Consider the following 26,973-nt stretch of genomic DNA (forward strand, 5'->3'; position numbering starts at 1 on the left):
CAACTCTTGCATGTGTGTGCTTAGAGCTCCAGAAATAGCTGCAGATGCACTCAGATGCACATGTGTGCACCTACTCAGCTCCTAGAGGTTCACACTTGTGTGTGTGTTCGGTTGCACCAAGGCACACATATTGTGTGTCTCACACTTACCAAGGCACTTGGCTGTGTTCTGAGGTATGTGTACATGCATGTTCAAACCCGCTGAGGCACACTCACACACTCATATCTACTGACACCCATGCTGAATGTTCAGAATCACACACACATGCTCAGACCCAGAGACAGACTTGCATATTGCAGACACTCAGGACAGGACACACACATCTGTGTTCAGACCTGAGTGTGTATGCATATGTGCTTAGGCCCAGTAAGACATATACCTTGTGACACGCCCTCAGACTCACAGATTATACATCTGTGCTCAGCTCAGAGGCACACATATGTGTACAGATCCACCTGTGTAAAACACACAGGTGCTCAGACCACAGAATCCTACACCCATGTTCAGACATGCAGATACTCACATGTGTTTCAGAACTGCAGAGACCTGTATGCATGTTCAGATCAGGCAAGTAAGCAGTGTGCTTAGATCCACCACAGTGCACATGTGTGCCCACATATACTCACAGAAATGCAAATCTATGACCAGGCTCACAGAGGTACATGTGTGTATAAGTATACTCACCACAGTGCACACATACATATCTGCAGAGGGGTGTACTCATGCACCAACATGTGTGTCCAGCCCCCAGAGGCATGCCGACATGTACACAAAGGTGCACCTGGGTAAGACTCACAGGGGTTCAGATGTGCACATTCTCAGAGGCAGGCTGTGTGCTCAACCCCAGGGGTCTACATACACACACAATTTGTTCAACTTCACAGACCTGCACCTCTCCCACCAAGCCCGCCCCTATAGAAGCTCATACTTCCATGCACACTCAGTGTGCTGAATGCCACAGCAGTGTACACACACACACACGCTCACCTGCTGAAACATACATACTGGTTCACACTCACAGAATACATATGTACACACATATGCATAGACGTGCAAGTTCATGTGCTTAGACCTGTACAGAGGTGTACACATACACACACACACACACACAATCTTGGGCCTACATTAGCCCACACAGGTGCAGGTGCACTTCTGTGCTCCAAGGTACCCATGCAGTGGCACACAGAAGGGCACACACATATCCTCAGACTTGTAGGGCATACACACATGTTCAGACACAGTACAAGGCATGCCTGTATGCCTGTGTGCTCCCACTCAGGTAAGTACACACAGTTGTTTAGACCCACAGGAGCACACACATACACACATGTGTATTCAGATTCACCCAGGCCCACGTATGCTCAGACCCACAGAAGCAGCCTCCTGCACTTACTCCATGCAAGCATCCCTCCTGAAGCATTGCCCTCATGCACACATGAATGAGACCCTCAGAGGCACATGCAGGCTTAACTCCACAGAGTCACAGACACATTTGTCCAGACCCATAGAACCACAGTGTGTTCAGATTCCAAGAGGGTCTCAAGGTAGCACTAGTTGCTATAATAGACAACATCTATTGGTTTAACACATAGAAATGTATTTCTCATTCATGTAAGTTATAAACAAGTGTTCCTGATTGGTGGACCACTCTTCTCCAAGTGATGACTCAAGGCTTGGTCCCTCTCCATCTTGTGGCTGCACCATCTTCAACAGGTGACTTCCTGAGTTGTGGTGGAAGGGGACCCGGCATGGAGTTGTGAAGTGGAAGATTTTATGGGCCAGCCGTGGGAGAAGCGCACAGGCTCCTGCCCACATTCTGTTGCCTGGAGCTCAGTCATGGGGCCCAGCCTAGCTTTGAGGAAGGCTGTGAGGTGTGGCCTTGCTGTGCCCTCAGAAGGAAGCAGGAACAGGTCTGGGGCCCAACTAGTGAATTATTTGTCACCGGCTTGCCTGTGGTCATCAAGGATCCGTTTCACTCTTTCTCACCTCCGGGACACACTCACCCCTCCCCAAAGGAGACCACCCAAAGTCCCAACCAGTTAGGGCATTCATCTCAAAGCTCACGATGTCTGGGAGATGGTGGCCCACCGCATCCAGTCAAGACCTGGCTCCTCTGGAATGGGGACCCATATGTGATCTGGATACCCAGGAACTAAATGGATAATTTATCTCACTGCTCCCACAGCCCGATACACACCCAGCTTACTGTGGTGTGGGGCAGAGACGACAACCGTAATACAACCTCCCATGCAAAAAAGGGAAAAATGGAAGACACACAGCAGCCTAGATTCACACAGGCCAATGTGTGCTGCTAGCACTGAGGAAATCCAGCAGGCAGGCAGGCCAGGCTCTCTGCCCCTGCAGTGGGGGAAATTTCTTCATTAAACCCTGGGAGAGACTCTGCTGTCTGGGGGAGACTCCCCTCTCCTTTGTCTGGGGTCCCTGGCTGTCCCCTCTGGGAAGTTCCTCCCAGTCCTCCTTCTCCATGGCCATGTCTGAAGTGGGTGTTGGGAACAATGTCCTCCTTGGGGGTGCTGTAGCATGATAGCCCACCCCTGCTCATGCAGATTTGGGGCCCAAGGGTGGTTTAAGGTTCAAAGTAACCCCACCTAGACACAGTTCTCAAGCCTTATTTATTTCCTTGTTGCTCTGCCCCCATGCATCTTTCTCTTAATACAGTGGTGATTGTCTTGAGGACATTCGAAACAATAGGTGGGAGGTTGCCGGAGGGTGGGGGGCAACCCCTAAATCTGATCCTTGAGCAAGGCTGAGTGCTCTTTATTCCGGTGAGAAGTTTTACTGCGCCATTGTCCTCAAAGCCTTTTTCACTTTTCTCTCTTACTGTTTGGAAGCAGTGGCCTCTTCTGACTCTTGTGGGATGCAGATTTCTGGGCTCTCTGTATTCTTTTCACTTCTGCTTGCAAACCGGCCAGTTCTTGCCTCCTCGTACTCCTCGCCTCCTTGGTCTCCTCCTTGTACTATGTTACTAAAAGCAGAAAGTAGAAGCCTCATGGTCACTGGCCTTTCCCAGCCCTTTCCCTCAGTGCCCAGACTCCACAGGCAGTGCCTACCCTCCAGGTCCTCATGAGCAACGGTGTGCACCACATGCTTTGCCACTGCATTACGTGGGTTTTATCTTCCCAGCCTCCACGCCTTGGATTGTCACGAGTGCCTTCTCAGGTTTGTGTTATCGTGACATCCATTTCTGGTGCCAGTGTCTATATTAGTTAAAGTAACATTTGTTTCTGTAACAGATAAGCCCCAGATCTCCGTAGTTAATTCAAGAGAAGTTTCTCACTCAGGTGCACCCTACCTGGGTGTGCCTGATCAGCAGGTGCCTCTGCTGCAAAGGGTGCTTTAGGAATCCACACTCCTTCCATCTGTGGTGCCTCCATTTTCAACTTGTGGTTTCCAAGGTCACTGCAGGAGAAGGAGTATGGAAAGTGGCACCAGGAGGCTGCTGGGGCACTGGTATGGGCAGTGCCCACTACTCAGTCATACACCAGGCCTACTCACAAGGGATGTCAGGAAATGTAGTCTTGCTTCCCAGGAGAAGGGGAAAATGAGTTTGGTGAAGGACGCGTTCCCTGGGGTGCATCGCTGGTGCTCAGATGCCTGTGGTGCACTCACATGTTCTGGGGCATGTTCACATATGGACATGTGCACACGGAACTCAGACCCAGGCTCAGTGGCCGGCAGGCACATGCCAGAGCCAGAGGTCCACTCACTGACATGCACATGCTCATGCTCAGATCCATCTAGGTTCACATACATGCATGCACACATGTGCTCGGGGCACAGAAACACAGATCCTCAGTGTGTGTGTGCACGTGCATATGCCACAATGTACCATTTTTTTCTTACCTTGAAATACCCTGGCCTCTGCCCTTGCAGTACTGTTGCTTGTGGGTGGTGAGGGGCACCGTCCTTCAGGGCACCATACACAGTGGCACAGGTTGCTCTCTGCTCACACAGGTGAGTAGGGGCTGACATCTGCCCAGGGCTCTGCTTGCCCAGCCGTGTGTCTTGGGCACCAGAACAGGACCATGTCCACTGAGAGGAGAGAATGGTTTTTCCAATATTGCATGAAGGTACTGTTCGTGAAGTCATGCACCACAGGGTCATGTCCGCATAGAACTGTCTTTTCTAACCCCCATGAAATGCCCTGTAGGCTGGTGGCTTTCTTGCCCCTCACAGCCTGGGCAGGGCCTCCAGCTCACTGCTTAATCTCGGATATGCTCAACCTCAATTCTAGACTCCCCTTTGAGGGTGGGCACACCTTGCTTGGGTGAGAATGGGGTTCTTGGGTAGATTTCCAGTCAGGGGCCTTCTGTGCTCTAAGGGCAGAAGGGGCTAAGTTTGTTGGGCCAGCAGTCCCCAGAGGAAGGAGAGTTGGGGAGGAAGGGGAGATCAGGAATGGCTGGTGGTCCCCCTGGTCAGGGATGGCATTCTCTAGTAAGTGGGGCCCACATGCACTGAAATTCAGTTTTTCTTAGGATGCAGAGGAGTGTTGGGTGGGCGGGTGGCGTCTGTGATAAGTGTGCACCTGTGAGTATTTTCCAAATGCTGCAGCTGCCTGAAGTTGGGGAGAGGCGGGAGGCTGCCTGGGGTCCTACCAGACTCCACTGGCTCCTAGGAGCGCCCCATTCCAGGATGCATCCTTAGTGTAGAGCTGGACTGTGAGTCATTGTGAGTCTGCACCCACAAAGCCCAGCAGCACGGGCAGCGGTTGGGCTTTTGGCAGGGAGGAGTGTCTGAGGAGCCCGGTCCTCCCTTCCTTCAGGTCCTGCCAACTCCTCACCAGGACAGCCTCTTCTGATGCTTCCTGAACTGGTGTGTGATCCGGGAAAGCCCAGTACCCTAGGTTAGGTGACTTGACTGCCCCAGAGCCTAGGCCGGGTTGAGCAAGCCCAGGGAAGGAAGTCCTCATGCGTTCTCATGGGTTCTCCAGAGCCTTTTATCTTGTGGAGAGGAAGTGGGGTGTGGGACACTGGGAGGAAACGGAGAGGAAGCCATGTGGGAGACAGAGGCTACCATGAGAAGGGGGCACCGAGGGGGAGTCATGGCAGTGTGGGGGGGTATGGATGAGGGGAGGACACCTCAGGAGATGGTACAGTCAAAGCCTTGAGCAGAGAAGGGCCCAGGGAAGCCCCAGAGGAGCTGCAGATGCAGGGGACAGGGCTGGGACCCAGATATGGAGACCAGGAAGCAGCTGGGGTTGGAGGGGCAAGAGGTCAATGTGAGCAGGCCTGGGAGGAGTCTGGGGGCAGAGGAAAGCTGCAGAAGGGTGACCCGAGGAGCCTGTGTGTCCCAAGGGCTTGGCTAGGGCAAATGGTTGTAGGGGGCTTAGGCTGGGTAAGACTTGTTTGTGGTCCAAGGCCTGAAGGCCCCATGCCCTAGCCTGGCTGGGGGACAGCAGATTGGTAGAGAGCCAAGCTCTGTGCCCTGATCAGCCTGTCAGCCCCTCTAGGGCAGGATGTGGCCTCAGCAAGGGCCTCCTGGTCTGGTCCTGTGCCCTGGGCCTGGCACTTTGCTGGGGCCCCAGCTATGACCAGCCACCTTAGGCCAAGCCTTGACACTGGGGTTTCCAGCAGCAGCTGGTGGCCCAGTCTAAGATGGAAGGTGGGAGCTGGTTTGTAGAGAAAGGCTGCTGCCAAGGTAAGCTCTACATAGTGCCTGCTGCCTAAGAGGGTGGAGGGGGTGGGGTGTTTAGAACTCAGCTGCTCTGGCCTGTGAGAGAGACGCCCACTCCCTTCCCTAGATACCTAGCCTGGCTTGGCTCAGAGGAAATGCCTGAGGAATATTGCTCCCCTTCCCCTGGAAAAGCATAACGAGCCCCAATTCTGTGCCAGGCCCACTGCTGAGGGCTAGGGAGACAGATAGGACCCAGGCCGTTGGCCCTTCCCTGGCAGTGAGTACAAAGCCATGCCTCCAGGACAGAATTGGGATATGGTGTCAGAGGCACTCAAGGCAGGGAGCATCTTCTGCCTGGAAGAGAAGGTGTTTGGCCAGATTCTGAGATGTCAGCAGGGAAGGGTGTTCTGAATAGAAGGCAAAGGTCAGGTAGAGGGCTGGTGGTATGGACCAGCAGGAAGGACCCCAGAGGCACTCAGGGTTCATGCAGGGAGGGGAACCCTGCCATGATTGGGCCCAGGTTACGACCGCTCGAGAGGCTGCCAACCCTCCTGAGAGCTGACAGCTGAGTTCGCCCCTTACCTGGAGACCAGGGTGCTGGCTTTCCTTGTGTGGATCCCAGGTGGGTACAGGAAGACATATTTGTTCATCCAAAGTCTAGAGGTCCCACAAGAGCCAAGCCTTGGCCTCATCTTGGGCCTGGAGCCTAATACCCCAGTTTTATAGATGAGGAAACTGAGGCCCAGAGACTGGAAGAAACTTGCCCACAGTCACACAGGAACTCAGTGACAGAACAGGTGTTCTGTCATCCAAGTTAGCATCCAAGCCAAGAGTCAAACAGCCCCAACAGATTTCTGGAGGCATTGGGAGGATGACTTAGGCTTTCTTGGGCTCCTCATGAGATCTAGCCCTTCCCCGGCCTCACTCATCTTGCTGGGCACCTACACCTGGTGACCTTGGGAAGTCCTGCCCACCCAGGCCTCAGCATTCTTATCCATAACGAGCTGGGATCAGATAGTCCCAGCTCCACAAAACATGCTACTTTGCTCTTAGCTCAAAGTTTTTCACTGTAACTGAGCCTTTGGAAGGCCAGGAGCCCTGGGGTTTCAAAATCTAGGGTGTAGGTGAGCCCCTGGCCAGGGGAGATTGGAATCGGGTGGGAAGAGCAGCCTGGGGAGCTCAGCAAGCCTTCAAGTTCAATGGAAAGGTCTTGGCCACAGGCTGGCTGGTGTGGCCAAGGACAGCTCTGCGACATTGCTGGAGCTTGTGATCTGAAGGTTGGCAACAGTGTTTGAACTCAGGGCAGAGGCGGAGGGCTGTGGGTGGGTGGGGAACAGGAGAAGAGCGCCAAGATGTGAAGGTGGAATGTGGCTGGCCTGGCTGCAGTGGGGCTGCAGTGGGGCAGGCGGGACCTGGCAGTGGAGGCCCTGGGGTGCTTTACCACCAAGAGGCTGAGGGGCTTCTGGGCATGATCTCTGAAGACCACACCCTGCAGAGACCAGCGAGAGGCACTCAGATGTGGGCAGGGCTTAGGCTGTGCTGAAGAGAGAGCCAGAGAGGAAACCTCCAACCCTCGTCAGGCCCAGAGGTGCCCCTGCAAGAGGAGCAAGTCCTCCCACCAGCCACCTAGAGCTGAGCCCCAGCTCCCTTCTACCCCAAACCAGGAGGTTGCACTATTTTGGTTTGAGAGGAGGCCCAGGAGGCTGATGGGAGTCACAGTTATTGACCCAGTGGCTGATGGGAATTGTGGTCTACACTCCTCCAAGGACTGATGGGAGTTATAGTTCTCACCTTTTGGGGGCTGATGGGAATTGCAGTTTCTGCCCAAGGGACTCCAGTTATCAGACCTAGAGACGGGGAGACCCATTCTCCCCTCACAAAGCCCTCCCCACTCATTCCCATGGGCCCTATTTAGCAGGTGCTTCCCTCCCAGATGGCTGTGTATGTATTTTCTTTTCTTTTTTTGCTTTCTTCTTCTTTCCATTGTTTTGTTATTGTTTTAACTATAATAAGAGGGCCAGAGGCAGTCAAGCCCTGGCCAGGTCCTGGCGGCCCATGGGGGTTCTGGGGAGGGGGAGGGGGGAAGTCAGTGGGGGTCAGAGGTGGAGGGTGAAGAATGAGAAAGTTGGGGAGTTAGGCTTAGCTCAGGAACCATGTGTCCCTGCCCACTCCCCTCACTCCTTCCTTGCCTCTCCCTACCTCCCTGCCTCTACATGGCTTCTCCCCACTCCTCCCAGAGTCCTACGGGACAGGACCCTGCTCCAATGCATCCAACTCCTCCCTGCCCACTCTTCCTCATGGGCCACCTCACCTCCCACTTTCAATGTCTCGCCTCCCGTGGCCACCCTGCAATTAGCTTTGCAAGCCCCCTCCCATGGCGGTCCCCTCCCAAGACCTCTCACCCATGTAGCAATCCCTACATGGCTGTCTGTCATGTCCCTACTCTCTAAGCCCTCCTGCCCATTGTTCCTCCCTCCCCGACATGCTGACACCAAGTGGTGGAAACCACCCCTCAGCCCCAGCCTGCCCTGTGCAGAGTTCAGCTTTGTGTTGAATGAGGGGGAGAGGGACAAGTGAGGGCGGAGAGAGAGCTCAGGAGGAGGCAGGATGCGCAGGGAGCGGAGAGTGAGGGAGGGAGATACCGAACAGATAGACAGAAAACGTTGTACGGAAAAGTTGTTTTTTCTTATTTTTTTCCGGGAGAACCCGCTTACACAGCTCTGTTTGTAATTTTTTTCTTCATGCTAAAATCACACGGCCTATTTGTTGATGTAAGTTGCCTGAATTCCGTGGTATGCTATCTTCTTTTTTAAAAACAAAAGCAAAAAAAAAAAAAAAAAAAAAAAAAAAAGCAAAAAAACCAGAAAAATCTAGAAAAAAAAACCCTAAAAGATATTGTTGTTAGGTTTGTTTAAATGCTGCTGTTGTATCTGTTTTTAAAGCCTTAAACCAGTAGAGTTTTTTTTTCTGTTTCTTTTCAATTTCCTTTCCTTTCTGTTCCTTTTGATTTCTTAAGACAAACAAAAGACCAAAACCCAGAGAGTCACAGAGCCCGTGCGTGGGGTGCCCAGGGCATCTGAGCCGCTGCCCGCTTAAAGCGCAGTGCTCGGCCGGCTGGCGGGCGGGCCCGGCCCGCTCTAGTCTCCGCCAAAGCCAATTGGAACCGATTTGGGTGTGTGAGGCTGTTGTTTCTCTCTCTGTGCCGGCCGCCTGCGCCCTGGCCCTCGCTGACGCCCTCTCTTTTCTCTTCTCTCTCTTGTTCTAGGAGGAGAGTTAATATTGCCCATTATCACGGAGGACTCCTTAGACCCCCCTCCCGTGGCCACCCGATCCCCCTTCGTGCCCCCGCCCCCTACCTTCTACCCCTTCCTCACGGGAATGGGCGCCACCCAAGACACGCTGCCCCCGCCCGCCGCGCGCCGCCCGCCCTCCGGGGGCCCGTGCCAGGCCGAGCGGGACGACAGCGACTGCGAGGAGCCCATCGAGGCCTCGGGCTTCGCCTCCGGGGAGGTCTTTGACTCCAGCCTCCCCCCCACGGACGACGAGGACTTTTACACCACCTTTCCCCTGGTCACGGACCGCACCACCCTCCTGTCACCCCGCAAACCCGCTCCCCGGCCCAACCTCAGGACAGATGGGGCCACGGGCGCCCCTGGGGTGCTGTTTGCCCCCTCCGCCCCGGCCCCCAACCTGCCGGCGGGCAAAATGAACCACCGAGACCCGCTTCAGCCCCTGCTGGAGAACCCGCCCTTGGGGCCCGGGGCCCCCACGTCCTTTGAGCCGCGGAGGCCCCCTCCCCTGCGCCCCGGCGTGACCTCAGCCCCCGGCTTCCCCCATCTGCCCACAGCCAACCCCACAGGGCCTGGGGAGCGGGGCCCGCCGGGCGCAGTGGAGGTGATCCGGGAGTCCAGCAGCACCACGGGCATGGTGGTGGGCATTGTGGCGGCGGCGGCACTCTGCATCCTCATCCTCCTCTACGCCATGTACAAGTACCGCAATCGTGACGAGGGCTCCTACCAGGTGGACCAGAGCCGGAACTACATCAGTAACTCGGCCCAGAGCAATGGGGCGGTGGTGAAAGAGAAGGCCCCGGCTGCCCCCAAGACGCCCAGCAAGGCCAAGAAGAACAAAGACAAGGAGTATTACGTCTGAGCCCCCGGCACTGCGCCCCACTGCCAGCTGCCCCTCCTGGGAGGGCCCGGGAGGAGGGTGCCACCCTCTCCCTGCCAGGGGCCTGGGGACCCTCTCCCTGGCTGCCTCAGGCTTCTCTTACAAAGAGGAAACGCAAAAAAAGAAAAGGAAAAACCCCGTGCTCGCCCCCTTCCTCCTGCCGTCCACCGCGCGGCCTCCTCAGTCCCGGGGCTGACTGTCCCTCTCAGCTCTGCGCCTGCCAGGCAGGGCACGTGCTCACAGCCCTGGGTTGATTTATTTTTTTAAGGGGGGTAGTTTTATTTTGGTGGGGTTGGGTGGGAAGGAAGGCTGGGGGTTTTGTAAAGTGTCTACTGCTCGTCCTGTTAATTTTCCTCAATTTTTCTTCTTCTTCCTTCTGTCCCTCCTGCCTTCCTTCTCTTCCCAAGCCCTCCAGTCCCCATCCCAGGCTTGCTGTGTCTCACTGTCCCCACCCTCCTTCCCTACTTCTTTTTTTGTGTGTCTGGTTTCTCCCTATCTTTCCTGCCTTTGGGTTTCCAGAGTCGGTGGGAGAAGGGCGGGAGGGTGGGCCCGAGTGGCCTAGTGGGTGGGTGGGGTGGGGTGGGGCAAGTGCCCCAACTCCCCTCACCAGGAGAGGCACCTGCTTGGTGCCGCCCAGGGAAGGGGCTCAGGCCTGGCTGAAGGCCTGTTCTGTGTGTGCCGCCGGGCGACGTGCATTGATGGGGAAGCTGCTGGAGGAGCAGGGGTGGGGGGTGGGAGGGAGGGGAAAGGCAAATGCAGATATATATTACAGACAAATACTCTAGATTCCACGAGCAGCAGCCTGTGGCACCCGCTGGGCGCGGGCAGCAGGGAAGAGGGAGCAAGGCATTGTCCACAGACTGCTGGGGTCACTTCTTTGCCCACGGGCTCCGTGCTCCCCCAGTTTTTTTTCTCTTTGTTAACAAATGTGTCTGAGTCTTGGAAAACACCCCAACCCCGGAAATGTGTGGGAAAAAGAAAACAAAAACTTTCCAAATTCCAACGGTCCTGTGCAGTTTTTTTTGGGGTGGGTGCTGTTAGATCCTGGCTTTGGGCTGGGGTCTGGGCCCACATGGGGGCAGAGCTGGTAAGTTGCTACTGAACTTTTGGGTTGAGTGTGGCTTTGGGTTCCTGGGATAACTTGTCTTTGTCTCACAGTGTTCTGTATCCCTGCTGGGCTGAGGAACGGGCAGGAAACATGGCTGGTCTCTGGCGGGTTCACAGACCTTACTTAGCTTCTCAGGAAGGCAGACAGATCCCTGGAGACCTTGTGTTGCCCCCTGATGGCTACTGGATCCACACCTCGGGGCATGTGTGCCCGGCCACAGACCTGGGTGCGGGACAGATGCTGCCTCATCCTTCAGCAGCCCTTGGAGGGAGGAGGTCATTCCTGGGCTTGGAGACCTTCAGTGGCTGCTCCCAGGTCTTGAGGTGAATGAGTGACTGAGTCCCAGTGGTCTCCTGTTCTGCTTGACTCCAGAGTCTGTGCTCCTTCCCCTTCCTCTCTAGGGATTTGGACCCTGGTACCCTACCTTCCCCCAAGTCCACTCTGGTTGACTGGGCAGCTGCTGGGACTGAAGGTGGAACCAGGGCCGGCCACCTTGTCCACCGTTGTTTACTCCTCCGTGGAGACCCTAACAGGTCCATGGTCTGGACATGTTAAGAGATGGATCTGTATTTGTTAAGCCTCTCAGTCGCAAGGGACACATACCCACGTGTACAGCATTGTCAGGAGAGGAGAGCGAGGAGGGTTGCGGACCTCAAGGGTAGCAGTGGTGGGGCGTTGCACCACCTGGCTCATGAGACATGACTCAGCCATGCTGTGTCACTCAGGGTCCCCCCCCTCGATTGACTTCTCAGCCCTCCCCTTCTCCAGGCTTCCTCACACCCTTGGCTTGCCATCCCCTCCACTGCCCGATTCTGCATCTTGATTTTCTGTCTGCAGGGGGCTCTGGCTGTTGGCCAGCTCATCCTCGAGGCATTTTGCAGTTCAAAAGCCTGGTCCATCTTTAGGCCTCGCTGCCTCCATGCCTGCAGGAGCCCCACCCTTCAGCTGGAGAACATCCCTTAGTGGGAGTGGCAGGTTCTGACCTGAGCAGCCTCCAGCTATCTCCAGAGGCCAAGGTCAGCCTCATCTCCTTCTCTTCCTTCTCTCCATCCCTGAAGGAGGCTTTTGTCTTGGGACCCTCCCCACCATGGTGCCTCCCAGGACCTCTTGAGATTCCTCCTGCAAAATCCTAACAAGGGTGAGAGAGCAGAGCCCCAGGTGTGAATTTCTATGGACTCAGCCCCTCCTTGCCCTTCTGATCCAGCTCCTGAGGGGTGAGGCTCGGGCCCTGCTTGTTCCCCAACTGCTCACAGTCTTGGAGCCACGGTCAGCATCATTGAGGTCAGCTCTAAGCACCTGTGGAAGTCTGGGAGAGGCCCTGGTTTGGGGCATTCTTGCTAGGATGTCCTGTTCCTGGGCTGGTGATTGGAACCTTTGGGACCCCCTGTCGCTACTCTCTCTGACCAAGGGACAGAGACAGCTTGGTTCCCCTCCTCCCATCACAACTAGCCAAAGAAACAAAGACAGGCAGGCAGGGGCTCCTTGGTGTTAGGAAGGGAAGGAATATCCTTACTCCAGAAATTTCTAGAATGACCCTAAACAGGATAGGGGACAGTATATCAGGGTAGCGGGGCAGGAAGCGGGGCAGTCCAGGAGTTGGAAGGATGGACCCCGGTCCTGCTGGTTGCCATATGACTGTGGGACTTGGTCTTTCTCTCTGCATAAGGCAGCTCAGGGTTCCCGTCATTCAAGGGCTTGGTTATAAGAGGACAGATCCTAGACTCAGCCATTGACTCAGTTTACCCATCTGTAAGAGATGGTCACCTGATTCTCAGTTTATCATCTTGTGCCTCTGATGTTGGACTTAGCATCTGGGACTGAGCTGAGCTCCTCAGGGTCTGGCTGGCCTGGCAGTGACCCCAGCAGTGTCCCAGACAGGCCCAGTGTCCAGGGCCTGATGGTGGCTGAGGTTCGAGGCATCCTGGCTCCTTGGTGGGTGGTCCTCACAGGGATTTGTCAGGAGATTCCACCTCAGGGCTCTCAAGGACGGGGATTTGGGAAAGAAGTTCACAGACTTGCCCTCATCAAGCAAGCCCCCTGGAGAGGGAACACCAGCCCAGCCAGTGCCCAGCTCTTCCGGATAGAACCCCCCTCTTGAAGGCAGATTTGGAGCCCATGGGGCTTGGTGCTACCTCTTCCCACACATCCTCCTGGGTGAGCTATGGGCTTGACTGGAGGCAGGAGAATGGATAAAGTGAGTCCTGAGCCACTTTCCTCATCCCTGCTGCCTGAGGCCTCCATCGCCATGGGGATGAGACTGATGGGGTAGTGATGGGTTCTTCTTTCCCTTGGTTCCTCCATAGCGGGGTGCCCCCACAGGCTCTGAGGTTGAAGCCTCCGTGGTGGGCATCAGAACAGAGTGTGTCCCAAGCATAGCCTTGCCATTCGGGTGGGCTCGAGGCTGCTGCTGAGGGGGGCCCTTCTCCCTTTGCCGACACCCACTTGGCCACGGCGAGGCTGCTCACTTGCCAGAGGGACAGGGTCCTGGGCCCTCCCAGCTTCCAGGGCCTCTTGAGTTAATCCAGGGGTGACTTATGTTGGAAGCAGACAGGGCTTGGGTCCTGGAAGGTCGTGACTATCTGGAAGGACCAGGAGCAAGGCCACTCAGGATGTGGGCAGAGGGGTAGTCCAGACCCCCTTGGTGAGCTGGAGGGATATCCCAGAAGACAGGAGGGCCCATCTCCCACCAGCCCTGGGTTCTGCCTTCTGGAAACTTCTGGATACCCTAAGGTCCCAAGAATGCTGTTCAAGGGTTAGAAAGGCCGCTGGGCCTCAGCTGGGCAGCAGATAGACAACAGACAAAAAGTCCAGGGCAGGCTGAGATGACCTTGTATTCAGGCATTTTCACAAACAGGATCCCTGCCCAGGGTTCTTTACTGAGGGGTGACCCTAGGTAGATGGCCAGAGGACACGGCCCCCTAGAGGCCCAGGGGCTGCAGCTGACAAGACCAGGCCAAGCAGTGACCCCCTTCCTGTGGGGGCAAAGAGCTGCTTTCTGGTTTCCCATGCCATATGTGTGCATGTGCACGTGGGCACACGTGTGCACACATGGCTAATGTGTGTGTAGGGGGGGTGGGGCACTGCCCTCGGCCAAGATGCCTGGAAGCAGCAAGGCAGGCACAGGTGGACCCAGAGACCATCTGAACATGGCCCCAGGGTGGCTCAGGTGACTGGGCAGGCTGGCTGGGACCCGGCTGGGCAGCAAATGGCTTCTACCTGCACCCAGACGTCTGTGTGCGCTGCACTGCGTTTCCCCTCGAGCCATGCCTGTGGACACTGTGGGCCCCCGGCCTTGCCACTGCCAGGAGAGTTACTGGACACCCAGATGGTGAGGCTGGGTTGGGAGAGGCTGGGGGTGTTGTGGCCAGAGTGGGGCTCTGGAGGCCTACTGATGGGTTTGAATCCTGATACTTCCCCCACCTAGCTGAGTGTCATGGGCAATCAGTTTCTTCAAGCCTCAGTTTTTTCATCTGTAAAATGGGGCAACATTTGCCCTACAGGGTTCAGGAAAAAGTGAAGTGAGATGATGCTTGGAGGTGTCCAGCACAGCACCGGGCCCACAACAGTGCTGGAAACAGCAGCCACTCTGGCCTGGCACCTGGGGCAGGAAAGCTGGCCTGGGAAAGGCCCACCCCAGCAAGGAGCCCCCAGCACTTTCCTCCTTCCGCCGACCTGGGAGGACCCTGGGGGCTCATCACTTGAGTCAGTGAGGGGCAGCCATTCATTTGTTTCTTTATTCAATCCCTCGCACCAATGCCCCTCTGGCCCAGTGCTGTGTGGGGAGCTGGGACATGGGGTCATGGGACGACCCCAACCCTCTGGGAACTCATAGGCTGGCAGGGTGAGAGGAGGCAGGCTTGTGGCTGTAACTGTGAGTAGGAGTTTCACGGGCATCTCAGGCTGGCCCTGGACCCCTGGAAGGGGGGCTGGGTTTGGGGGTTAAGTGGAGTCTGTCAGGGATGAGGGTGGGAAGGGGACAGCAGGCAGAGGATGTGGAGGGCAGGTGGTTGAGGCCTGGAGGGACATGGGGAGGGGCCAGGGGCCAGGCTTACAGGGCTTCTGGGTAAAGCTGTGGAGCTGAGACTCTACTGCTTGTACGGAGCTAGGAGAGGTCTTGACCATGGATGGTGGTTAGCTCTGAGCTCTGGGAAGGTGGACGGGTGTGGGGGGACAAGTGGCAGTGCGGAGGCAAGCAGAGGGTTGGCAAGGCCAGCTCGTTCCCCTGGGCCTGACCCCTCTGCTCTCCGAAGCCAAGAGGGCAGGGCAGGGTGATGGTGCACTGGGTTGCCTCCTGCCAATCAAACTGTCCTTTTCCCCTTCAATATTGAAGGGGACCCCTTGGACTATGAGAGGGGCAGGGCTCAGCTGGAGGGGCAGCCCTGGGGGAGAGTGGGGACCTCAGAGGGCAGCCTCTGGGCCTCTGGAAATGGAGGTCTTTGCTTTCCTCCTGCCTTCTCCAGAGAACAGAAGTCTCTTCCTCCGACCGTCCCATCGCAGGCTCCCCAGGAGGCTAAAACTGTGTGGATTTTAGGACAGAGTTCCCCAGCGTGCCATGTGTCGCCTTCTTTACTGCCCTGTTCAGGAAGCACAGGGGGTGTGTCTTGGGGTGTAGAGTGGCCCCTGACCCTTGACCTGTGTCCATCCCAAGGACTCCAGGGAATGCCACCACCCTGCTCTCGGGGGCCCAGAACTGAGCTCCCGAGCATGTGATGGGTTGGGGGTGTGTGTGCAGTGACTGCCCTGCCAGCCGTCAGGGCTTCAGAGGTAGAATCTGGGGCCTGTGAGGGCCCCCAACAATGGCTGGATCTCCCTCTCACAAAGGACAATCCACCCTTCTCCCTTTGGCCTCTCTTGGGGTGGACCTGGGGGAGCTTGGCCATTTGTGCCTTGAATGGTGGAGTGAAGGGAGAGGACAAAGCCCTAGGTCAAAGCACTGTCAACTGGAGACTGAGCCCTGGGTTGCCACTCTCCCAGAGATGTACTGTGTGACTCTGGGCCAATCCTATCTGTCTGGGCCTCTGCTTCTGCCTCTGTCCAGTGATAGGGATGGGTGAGCAGGCTGCCCTGTGCTAGGGTTCTCTGGTGGGAGGGAGGGGTGGTCCCGAGGCTGGGTCCACTCACTGGTTCTGCACATCTTGGATGGTGTCGGGCAGCGGCAAGCTCTGGGTCTCGGGCAGAAGCAGTGCGGCCAGGCCACTCAGCACCGGCACCGTCCCATACATGAGCAAGGGCAGCCAGGGGCCATGGACACCCAGCAGCTGGACCAGAGGCCCCAGGATGGCTCCTCCACGGGCCGCCATCTGGCCCAAGCCCACTGCCGTCATCCTGCCAATGCAGATGCACCTATGAGCGCCTGGTCTGCCTGCGCACAGCCTTGATCCTGCACACCGGGCCAGGCCTGCTTGGCCCTGGGAGGCCCAGGGAGGCCCAGGGGGTCAGGCTGGACTTGGGATGCACCTGAGCAGCCCCAGGACCACACAAGAGGGAGACGCATGACATGAACATCTAGGTCTGGGAGAAGCCACTCCTGCCTGGGGGTGCCCCGCAGCTCAGCCCAGGGCTCCCCTCTCCTGGAGCCCAGGCCCAGCCTCACCTGAGCACGGTGGGGAAGAGCTCGCTGCTGTAGATGGTGATGCAGGTGAAGGCGGCCCCCACCCCGCCCAGCCCCAGCACGGCCAGGGCTGAGCGCAGAGCCCCCATTTCTGTGGGTAGAGACCAGATTAGTGAGCTTGGTGGGGGGCCCAAGATCAGATGAGGGCTCCCTTCAGCCCAGGGGGCTTGTCCCTGACTTGCAGGCCTCTTTGCAAATGTTTGGGAGTCATCTCCATCTGGGTATCCTGTCCTGAGTGGCCTCATGGCCACACCCACAATCTGCTCCACACTCAGACACCCAGAGCCAGCCCTGAGGAGTCCTCCTTGACCCCCGTTTCCCTCGCCCTGCAATCCATCAGTCAGTTCTCATTTTAACTCCACACTTTTCCCTGGTGCCACCCCTGCCACTCCTTCACCGCTCTTGCTGGCTCAGCGCAGACACTGCCGTCTGTTCCTAGACGGCTCCGGCAGCCTCCTTCCTAACAGGGTACCTGCTCTAGTCCGGCACCTCCAAGGAGGGGCCGAGGCCTCTGTTCCCAGCCCGAGACCCCCCAAGGTAGGGAAGTCTCTGGTGTACAGCTTTGCCCCCTCACCGTGGGGCACCAGCGTGTTGGCCAGAATGCAGAGCCCCGCCAGCAACAGGGATGCGGCCAGCGTGGGGCGGCGGCCCAGGCGGCTCAGCAGCAGCAGGGCGCCCATCTTGGCCGGGATGTCCACGACACCAATGAACATCTGGAGCAGGAAGATGTTGCCGCCCAGGGCCTGCAGGTCCAGGGCCAGGCCGAAGAAGGTGAAGCCAAAGGCGAACCTGGGGCAGGGATCAGGGGAGTCAGGGTGGGGGTGGGGTGTGGGTGGGCGCAGTGGGCAGGGCAGGAACAATGTGGGGGGAGCTCAGGGTGGGGGCGTGCTGCTCTTAGCTCAGTGTTCTGGCCCTTCAGCTGCCAGCTCTGTGGGGCGGGGCCAGTCTCTAGACTATGTTTACCAGGTCCCCTAGCCAGCGTGGCTTCCCTTTGGGTTTGGTTGATGGGAGGCGCTGGCGAGAGGCTGGAGGAGGGGAGAAGCAGGAGATTTCTGCCTCCCTCTCTGCTTGCGGGCTTTGTCTGGGAGTGACTATGTCCTTTCCATGGCTCCAGCTGCCACTGAACCGTCCTTCCTTCCTTGGCCTTGGCAGTTTTGGTCTTTGCTGGATGGCCATGGGTCCTGGGCTCTGACAAGCCCTCTCCGCCCTCCCTGGCCCCACACCAGGCAGGGGTGCTTGCTGCCCATGCTGTTGCCTGGATCACCCCATCGTCCTGCCTGGCTCCCAGCCCTCCCAGGAGCTTTGTTAGGGATCCTACCTCCTGCATCTCTTCTATCTGCCTTGCCCCTTATTAAAGCCCCCTCAGTGAGCCCACCCGGCCTGGGTTGTCTCATGTCTGGAGTGACTGACAGAGGGGAAGGTGTCGGTGTTGCAGACCAGTGGGACCAAGCGGAGCCAGCAGAGGCCGGGGCCGTGTGCCAGCGAGAGCCCCGATTCCAGGTTCCCCTGTGGAGGTGGGGTTGGGGGAAGGGCATCTACCAGCACAACGTGGAGATACAGGTCCGGAAGCGCAGTCCGGGCATGCGGAGCAGGGTGCCCAGGCTGGCGGGAGCCTGGCCCACGCTCAGCTCCTCCTGCATGGCTGAAAACAAGACCTGTGGAGGCGGGGGTGGGTGCTGTTGGCACTGGGGGCGCCAGGCACCTCCTCCTCTCTGAGACCTTCTTCCCAGGTAGCTGAGGTCCTTGGTGGGTCTCCCAGGGTGCCCTATGCAGGGCCAGGGAGAGGGTCTGAGGGTCCAGCTTTGAGGCGGACCCAGCCTTACCTCAGGGGTCAGGGTGTCCCGCACCACCCGCTTTCCGTTGATGGAAGCCACCCTCCACAGCTCCTGCAGGCCCCGGTCCAGCCTGCCTGTGGTGAGGAGCCATCGTGCCGACTCTGCCAACCACCTTAAGTGCAGGGGGCGTGGGAGGGATCATTGCCTGTGGCCCCCAGTGCCTGGCCTGTGCCAGCCTCAGACTGCTACCCTGTACCCACTGCTCTAGGCCCAAGTCTTAGGGCGGCTGAGGACCCCGAAGGGCGTTGTGGCAGCCAAGCCCTCTTGGGCACCCTTCTTCCCCAGCAGGAGACCCCTTCTGCTTCCTTTCTCCCTCCTAGGGATTGCGGTTGGGATGCAGTTCTCATCCTGGGGCTGGCTGCTGGGATGGAGGGAGGGATGACTCTGTGGAACCCTTCCTGCCTCCCTCCAGACCCCACAGCCCTTCCCCTGCCTCACTAGGAACCTGGCCTGGTTGCAGTCAGGGCCCCGAGGGCTACAGGACCACTGGGTCCTGGCCGCTGCCAGGACCTTGGCCATCTCCAAGGCCACTGGGGTCCACCCCTGTCCTGGCACCTCCCATACCACATGGCCTTCCTGTCCACCCCATATGGCTGCATCTTCCTCCTGTAAACAGCTTCACAGCCACCCCGGGGCTCAGGCTGGGAGCAGGGTCCCCAACAGCAGCAGCGCCCTCTGGCTGCACCCTGTCAGCCGATTCCCACACCTCCAGCACCCCTCGCACCTGAGTCTCTGCTACCTCGGCCTCACGAGCCCAGCACTTCCCCTCCTTGTGGCAGGACCCAGCCCCTCACACTGACCTGTGTCCCACTACCCTCAGTGTCAAACCGAGCTTATGCCACACCGTCCTGCCCTGCCTGCTGAGCGTCTGCCATGCCCACCAGTCTACACGGGGCCTGCCTCTAGGCCTTGGCTCCTGCAGGTCCTTCAGCCAGACATGTTTTCCCCTGTGAGCAGCCAGGGTGGGGCCACCTGCCCTACACCCACCGGGGCCCTGAGCTCCTTAGGGATTTGCAGAACAGAGGGGAGAAGTGGAGATTCCAGGTGCATATTAGAGGTAGAGCTGATGAAGCCTGGTGACCCAGTGGACTTCGTGGGGGGATGGTGAGGGAGAGAGAGGCGTCATGGCCACTGTGACTCTGATGAGTTCGGGGGCTGCTCCCCACGCTGGGGAAGACTTGGGGAGGAGAGGTCTAAGGAGATGTGTGTGGGGATGAGACACCTATAATGGAACCGTCACGCGGGCAGTTGGAGGCGCAAGGCTGGAAGTCAGTTGGGGAGGCAGGACCAAGTGGAGATTTGGGGTCTGCAGTATTTGGAGGGAGCTGGGGCTTCAGGCAGGGGTGAGGCTGCCTGAGGGAGAGAGTGTGGACCGCGCCCGCCACATAGCAGGGACCACAAGTGATGGTGGCCGGATCATTGTGGGTGACCCTGGGAAGGGCAGTTTGGGCGAAGAAGAGGGAGAAAGCTGACTGGAATGTGTTGTAAGTGACTCGGAGGGAGAAAGCGGGGTCCCATTCTCAGATGTCCACACCCCAGCTTGTTCGTCAAGCCCTAGGCACAGTTTGTGAGGCCACGATGTATGGGATTCCCTATGAGCTCCATGTGGGCAGAGACCACATATCTGCTCACAGCTGGTGTCAGCCAGCACCTGGCACATGGTAGGTGCTCAGTAGTTATTTGTTGAATGAATGAGGTAATGAATGAATGAATGGGCACTTCTTCAGCCCTGTGGGAGCATGTCTACCAAGGAAAGGGGGGTGCAGTTCTGTGGCCCTGCATCAGCATGAGAACCAGGAGGGGTGCCTTGGAATTTTTATCACTGACTTTTACCTTCCACTCTCTACCCTCTTGGTGTTGGGAGTCAAGCTGCCATCCCAGAAGGCTCTTGTCGGACATGATCACCTCCTTGTGGAGCCACTGTATGAGATGTAATTGTCTCCTGATCTGAGGAGTGGCTGCAAATTGTTACTCTACTCCAAGCTGTTGGGTGGGAGAGATTTGTGGAGTCAGCCTTCTTCCTAGTGTGGGTGCGGGCACCTGCTCACCGCTGGGCCTCTGCTGTGCTCCTTTCTACAGTGGTCCTAATGGCCAAACGACTACTAAGTGCAGGGCCTGTTTATGAATGATCCAGGCTCAGCCCTCCCCTCAAATGGCCTCTGTCCATCTATCTATCCATTCATCCATCCAGTTCATCCAATTCATCCACCTATCCATCCATTCAACCATCCATCCAACCATCCATCCATCCATTTCATCCATCCATCCATCCATTCCATCCATCCATCCATCCATTCCATCCATCCATCCATCCATCCATCCATCCATCCAACCATCCATCCATCCATCAATTCAACCATCCATTCAACCATCCATTCAGTCATCCATCCATCCATCCATCCATCCATCCATTCCATCTATCCATCCATCCATCCATCCATCCATCCATCCAACCACCCATTCCATCCATCCATCCATCTATGCATCCATCCATTCAACTATCCATTCAACCAACCATCCATCCATCCATTCCATCTGTTCCAACCATCCATCAATCCATCCATCCATCCCATCCATCCATCAATTCTGTTCATCCATCCATTCCATCCATCCATCCATTCAACCATCAAACCATCCATCCATCCATCCATCCATTCCATCTATTCCAACCATCCATCCATTCCATCCATCCATCCATCCATTCAACCATCCATCCATCCATCTATTCCAACCATCCATCCATCCATCCATCTATTCCAACCATCCATGCATCTGTCCTTCCATTCCATCCATTCAACCATCCATCCATCCATCCATCCATTCCATCTACCCATCCATCCATCCATTCATCCATCTATTCCAACCATCCATCCATCCATTCCTTCCATCCATCCATCCATCCATCCATCCATCCATTCCAACCATCCACCCATCCATTCCATCATCCATCCATTCCATCCATCCATCCATCCATCTATTCCAACCATCCATCCATCCATCTATCCATCCATCCGTCCATCCATCCATCCATCCATCCATTCAACCATCCATTCAACCATCCATCCATCCATCCATTCCATCTATCCATCCATCCATCCATCCATCCATCCATCCATCCATCCATCTGTCCATCCATCCACCCATCCATCCATCCATCCATCTATCCGTCCTTCCATCCATCTATTCCAACCATCCATCCATCCTTCTATCCATCCATTCAACCATCCATTCAATTCATCTATACAATCCAATCCATCTATCCACCAACTCACCCATCCACTCATCCAATCCATACATCTGTCAACCCATTTATTTATCTGTCTCTACCTACCTACCTACCTACCTACCTATCTATCTACCTACCTATCTATTTCTACTTACCTAACAATTCATCCATTCAACAAATATTTATTTAGCACCTACTATGTGTCAGGTGCTTGGCAAGGGCCAAGCCTGATTTGTTTCAGGGCAATGCTGACATTTCCTAACCTCCCACACATGCCGGCCCTCTGTGGGGACTGTGGATTCCCCTCTGATGAGTGGGTCCTGGTCCCTGTCTTCTAGCAGACAGACACATGCGTTGATTCTGTCAGCCCATGAAGCAGACTACGGCTGTGCGCTGTGTGTGCGGGCATGTGTTGTATCTTTCCATTCGCTCCCCTAGCCTAGCTCAGTGCTGCCATGCCTGGCACAGAGGAGGGGCTCAGAAGATAGGCCTGGCAGCATAGATGCCAAGGCAGGCAGGGAGAGGAGAGGGGAACAGGCCAAGAGATAAGGAGAAGGAGGGAGGAAAAGAGAAGAATAAGTAGGAGAAGGAGCACTTGGGAGGAGCAGGGGAGGCACCCTGGGGACCCAAGCCCTGGTTGGAGTGGGTGTCTTGGGCTTGTGGGTGGTACACTCTGCCAAGCTCCTGGCTTTCCTCCAGCCTGTGCACCCCTGGCCTCTAGCACTCCCAGTCCCCAGGGAAAGGAGAGTCTCCCTTTCCCCCGGGTGGAGAGTGGGCAGGATCTCCTCTGAGGAGGGGAGTGGGGCACAGCACTCACCAGGAGTACAAAAAGCAGAGGAAGAAGGGGACCGAGACCACCAGCTGCAGCAGTGTCCAGTCTCGCACACCGTAGGCCACTGCGGCCGTCAGGCCATGGCCGAAGCTGAAGCCCAGAGAGTTCAAGGTCATCACCAAGGGTCGGGCCCGCGCCGCCGTCCACTCCATCACTGCAAGGAGACCGAGCGGTTCAGCCCTGGAGCCTGCATGGAGCCCCCCTGCATGGCGCCAGGTCAGAGACCTACGGAGAGTGCCCGTGTTCATCATGACGCCCGCCACGGCAAAGGCCAACAGGAAGCGGAACAGGCAGTACACGGGGAAGGCGGGGGCGAAGGCAGCTGCAGTACCCATCACAGCCATCTGAAGGTAACTCCAGGTTAGCACCAGCCTGCGCCCGAACCTGCGGCACAAACCAGGAAGAGGCAGGGTCTGTGGCTTGCCACGGCACTGGCCACGGGGCTCTGGGCCACCCAGAGCCCACCCTGTGCTTGCCCACTGAGCTGAGGCGGACACTGAAGCGGCACCTGGGTGAAACCTGCATTCTCCACCCACGGAAGACTCCGGAGCACAAGGAGAGTCCCGAGGCCAGAGCCAAAGGGAATGGACTCCAGTCACCGGGAGCACTCAGGTTGCTGCTGAAGGCAGGCGCATGGCCAAGCCAGTTTTAGCAGTGAATGTTTGCTGGGGAGCAATCCTCTACAACCCCCAGAGTAAAGTCAGTGAACTCGAGGCTCAGAGAAGGTTCCAGACCTCCCTACATGGCGCAGCTGCAGGGTGGCTGGTCCGAGACCCACACCCAATAAGTAGGGCGCTTTCTAGACTTGGTTTTGTGAGGCTGGTTTGGGGCCAGTCGGCCAGGGGCCTAGGAGAGCAGGGGTCGTGAGGGGAACTGGGACCTGCCTGGACTGGGGGTACTCACCTGTCTGAGGCAGGGCCGCACGCAGCAGCTCCCACCAGAATCCCAGCCAGGTAGATGGACTGGGCAATGGGTTTCAGGGCATGAGAGTCACACACCAGGTTCCACTGATGGGAGAGGAGGGGGCTGAGCTCAGGAGGTTGGGACAGCCCCGGCAGAGGGGCAGAGGAACCGTATGGGAGGGCCCCCAGGGAGTTGGGTGGGGTGGGTTGTCTGGTGACCTCTAGGGTTTTAGAGCAAGACCCTGTGGAACAGTGAGGGCACCCACAGGCATAGTTTGGCCTTTTGAGGAGTATATCCTGCCACCCTCTGCCTAAACTCTTCCATGGCTCCCTATTGCCCAATGGGTCTCTAGCCACATCTGCCCCTCTCTCCTGTCTCTCCACTTGGAAGCAGCCATCCAAGCCGACACCCTGGCCCCTCTCCCAGAGGTTGCTTCCCTCCTATTCTTTATAAAGAGGTTCTTCCCGCTTGTTGGGATGAGCCACCCCTCTCTGCTTGCCTGGCTTTGCCTGGCGCCCCATCTGGGAGGCAGCCTGGGGTAATCCCTTACCCTGTGTGGTTTGGTCTCGGGGAATCCAGTGAATCATCACTGAGTCCCCCTGCGGCTGAGTTGCCTGGAGTCACGGCTGACGGGTCAGCAGGGCCGGGACAGGGTGAGGCCAGTGAGTGTCCAGGTGCCAGCATTTAGAGGTGCCCACCCAGGTGCCCCCCTCACCTCCAAGAGCCTGGGCTGACCCCATCTGTAGACTGATCCCTGCCGCCCACCTCCCTGTGTGTGGCTGACGAGGGGCTGAGGGGCTCGAGAGTGAGCGGGGCCTGGGGAGGCGGGTCCCTCCCAGGACTGGACCTTTGAGTCCGACCCACCGTGATCCATGACTGACCTCCAAGGTGGCGGGACTCGAGTGGCTCTGGGGGAGGCCCTACCTTGGCCACGATTGTGGAGGTGAAGATGCTGCGGTCATAGACCCAACCATCCACACACGGCTCCGTGTCGGCCTCGCTCCAGCTGGTGGCTGTGGCATTGGGGTCCAAGAGCTGCCACTGCGGCTGGCGGAAGCGGCGGCACTGGTGGGGCCTCTGGTTGGGGCCTGGTGGGATGGAGATAGCCAGGAGGGCCTCGGGACTCAGGACCCCTAGGATGCCAGCCTGGGCTGTGCTGTTGTCCAAGAGGGGTGCCCAGCAGCGGTGGCTGGGCACGGCGGCCGAGAAGTTCTCCAGCATGTTCTGGCTACACAGCCACATGATGGAGACCATCAGAGCCACTGTCTGGAGAACCTGGAACCTGCCCAGGCCACCCACGAGGTCCAGGAGTTCAGAAAATGCCATGGAACCTACTCAAGGGGCCCAGAAGAGGGACCCACTTCACAAGGGCTGGCCCAGGGCAAAGGGGCCAGGGCAACGGGCCTGTTTCCCCCACGGTGGTGCCCACAGTGGCTTCTCCAGCCCAGCGGCTGGGAGCATGTCAGTGGCTGCTGGCTTCACAGACTCGGGGCTGGAGGCTCAGGTTCTCTGGTCATCTGCCTGCTGGTGTCACTTGGGGTGGCTCCAACCGGGCCCTGAGGCCGCGTGAGGTGATTCTGAGACCTCCAGCATCTCCCCAGAGAGGCAGCTGCTCCAGACCTCCCGGGAAAGCTGAATTTGGAAAGTAGGGAATGTGGAGACTGAAGACTTTAATTCTAGACTGGAATTAAAGTGTGACCGGTGACACTTATGGAATCGAGTTTAGCAATCATTTCCTTAGTCAAAGTTTAACCCGCGTTGAGGGAGGCGCAGACACGACGGAGCTGCAGCCTCCTCCGCTTGGGGGCCGGGGCCGGCCTGCTCTGTTCCAGGTCTTGGGGAGGCCTTAGTTCTTCTCCTGGCGGCTGTGGGATGCCAGGGCTGCCTGCCCCCTTCGGTGCCCCTGCGTGCCCACCTCCCAGGGTGGCTGAGCCAAAAGAAGGCAGGCCAGGGGATCCCCTTAACTTGGGGCTGGGGCAGCTGTGAAAGTCTCTGTGTGGGCTTTGGCCACTGGCAGCTGCCCAGCCCCTGCGCTTCCCAGGCTGTGTGGCCTGGCCCCGCCCGGGGCTCCTGCCTCCACTCACCTGCTGTGGGTGGTGTCCTGTGCCCCTTTTGCTGTTACCCTGTCCTGAGTCCTCGGTGGAGCTTCCCAGCATCAACAGACACCCCACAGACTCCCCAGGTTCGGTGTGCTCAATGCCGCCCTGAGATCTCTGTCCCCTCCCCAAATCTATGCCTCCTGCAGAGCCCCACCTCAGCTTTGGCCTCTCATGTCACGGTCCCTGGCCTGGAACCCAGCGTCTTGGTTTACGCCTCCTGCTCCCTGCCTCCCAAACCCACCAGGGGCCAAGCCTGGCTAGTTTTGCCTCCTAAGGATTTCTCTCTCCCACCTCCCCTACTCCACAGCTGTCCCTGCCCTTGTCTTTCTGCCTCAACTCCTGCCCCTGGACCCACCCCGCACTGCAAACCCCTGGGTCAAATCCTGCTTAAAAGCCAGGGGGCTCCCAGTCAACAACAGCTAGTGGTGCCTTACCAGGGCAGGGCAGTGGGCAGCAGTGTGTGCTGGTGCAGGGTGTGGGGTTCAGGAAAGGCTGGACCCAGGCCAAGAGAACCCCCTTGGTCTCGATAGCTAATTCTGTAGGCTAAAGGGCCACAGAACACAAAGCAGTTAAAAAGTGTATGTGTATGGCCGGGCGTGGTGGCTCACGCCTGTAATCCCAGCACTTTGGGAGGCTGAGGTGGGCAGATCACTTGAGGTCAGGAGTTCAAGACCAGCTTGGCCAACATGGCAAAAACCCATCTCTACTAAAAATACAAAAGTTAGCTGAGCATGGTGGTGGTGCACAGCTGTAATTCCAGCTACTTGGGAGGCTGAGGCAGGAGAATCTTTTGAACCCAGGAGACAGAGGTTGCAGTGAGCTGAGATTGCACCACCGCACTCCAGCCTGGGTGACAGAGCAAGACTCTTATCTCAAAAAAAAAAAAAAAAAAAAAGAAAGAAAGAAAAAGAGGAAGTGTATGTGTATGTGGGTGTGTGCACATGCCTGTTTATGTGTGCACATGTGTTTGCACAAGTGCATGTGTGTACATGTGTGCATGCGTATATGTGCAGTGCAGCAGTGATGGCAACCCAGGTGTTTGCTCTTATGTGCTTTGGGAATAAAACTCTCCATTTGAGGCATAAATGCCCCTCCCATCTGCTTCTTTTTGCTTCACCCACTCTTCCCGCTGCCCCTCCACATGGCTTACCAAGCCAACTTCTTTGCCTCCCTGGACTCTGCACCTTGACTCATCCACTGCTTCCACCACGTGCCCTGTACATGCTTTCTCAGTTCCCACCCTTGCTTATGTTGGACCTCCAGCCTGGAATGCTGTCTCCAGGCTCACCCTTAGGCCACATGCTGTGTGGAATGGGCACAGTCCAAATACTCCTCCCCCAGCGGGCTCTCTTTGCTTATTCCTGCCTACACCCAGGGCTCAGAGTTGTCAGTGGAATCTCATCCTTACACTGTCCTGCATTCTTCTCGAACTCCTGACCTCAAGTGATCCGCCTGCCTTGGCCTCCCAAAGTGGTGTGAGCCACGGCACCCAGCCATGTCCTGCATTCTCGTATTATGGTCCAGTTGGTCTTATTTCCAGTGAGCTCCTGGTAGT

The 26,973-nt window shown here is 57.1% G+C and overlaps 2 protein-coding genes across 36 annotated transcripts in view; one reads left to right on the plus strand and one right to left on the minus strand.

The window, feature by feature from the left end:
* NRXN2 (neurexin 2) overlaps nt 1-10,807 on the plus strand; it is a 118,160-nt gene extending 107,353 nt beyond the window's left edge. For 20 of the 33 annotated variants that reach the window (XM_054441132.2, XM_054441147.2, XM_054441130.2 and 17 more), the window contains one exon: nt 8,900-10,807. In XM_054441132.2, the coding sequence (XP_054297107.2) occupies nt 8,900-9,786 (887 nt within the window). In that variant the 3' untranslated portion in view covers nt 9,787-10,807. The remainder of the gene's footprint in view (nt 1-8,899) is intronic. The other 13 variants (XM_054441150.2, XM_054441151.2, XM_054441155.2 and 10 more) reach the window with 1 other exon arrangement.
* A 3,821-nt stretch (nt 10,808-14,628) lies between these two features.
* Nucleotides 14,629-25,002, minus strand: SLC22A12 (solute carrier family 22 member 12). Of its 3 annotated transcripts, XM_054441170.2 has the most exons (10): nt 24,244-25,002; nt 23,320-23,423; nt 22,646-22,800; nt 22,402-22,570; nt 18,347-18,470; nt 18,063-18,178; nt 17,098-17,312; nt 16,506-16,614; nt 16,034-16,237; nt 14,629-15,486 (listed from the first exon to the last, which is right to left on the minus strand). In XM_054441170.2, the coding sequence occupies exons 1-10, from the start codon at nt 24,643-24,645 to the stop codon at nt 15,423-15,425; spliced, it is 1,662 nt and encodes a 553-aa protein (XP_054297145.1). In that variant the 5' UTR covers nt 24,646-25,002; the 3' UTR covers nt 14,629-15,422. The 3 variants fall into 3 exon arrangements, with proteins under 3 accessions (XP_054297145.1, XP_054297142.1, XP_054297143.1); XM_054441168.2 differs by having other exon boundaries at nt 15,356-15,486; nt 22,402-22,800; nt 24,244-24,997; XM_054441167.2 differs by lacking the exon at nt 18,063-18,178 and having other exon boundaries at nt 14,805-15,486; nt 22,402-22,800; nt 24,244-24,997.
* Nucleotides 25,003-26,973: the final 1,971 nt, after the last annotated feature.

The sequence above is a fragment of the Pongo pygmaeus genome, chromosome 9, assembly GCF_028885625.2.
Source record: "Pongo pygmaeus isolate AG05252 chromosome 9, NHGRI_mPonPyg2-v2.0_pri, whole genome shotgun sequence".
Classification (NCBI taxonomy): Eukaryota; Metazoa; Chordata; class Mammalia; order Primates; family Hominidae; genus Pongo; species Pongo pygmaeus.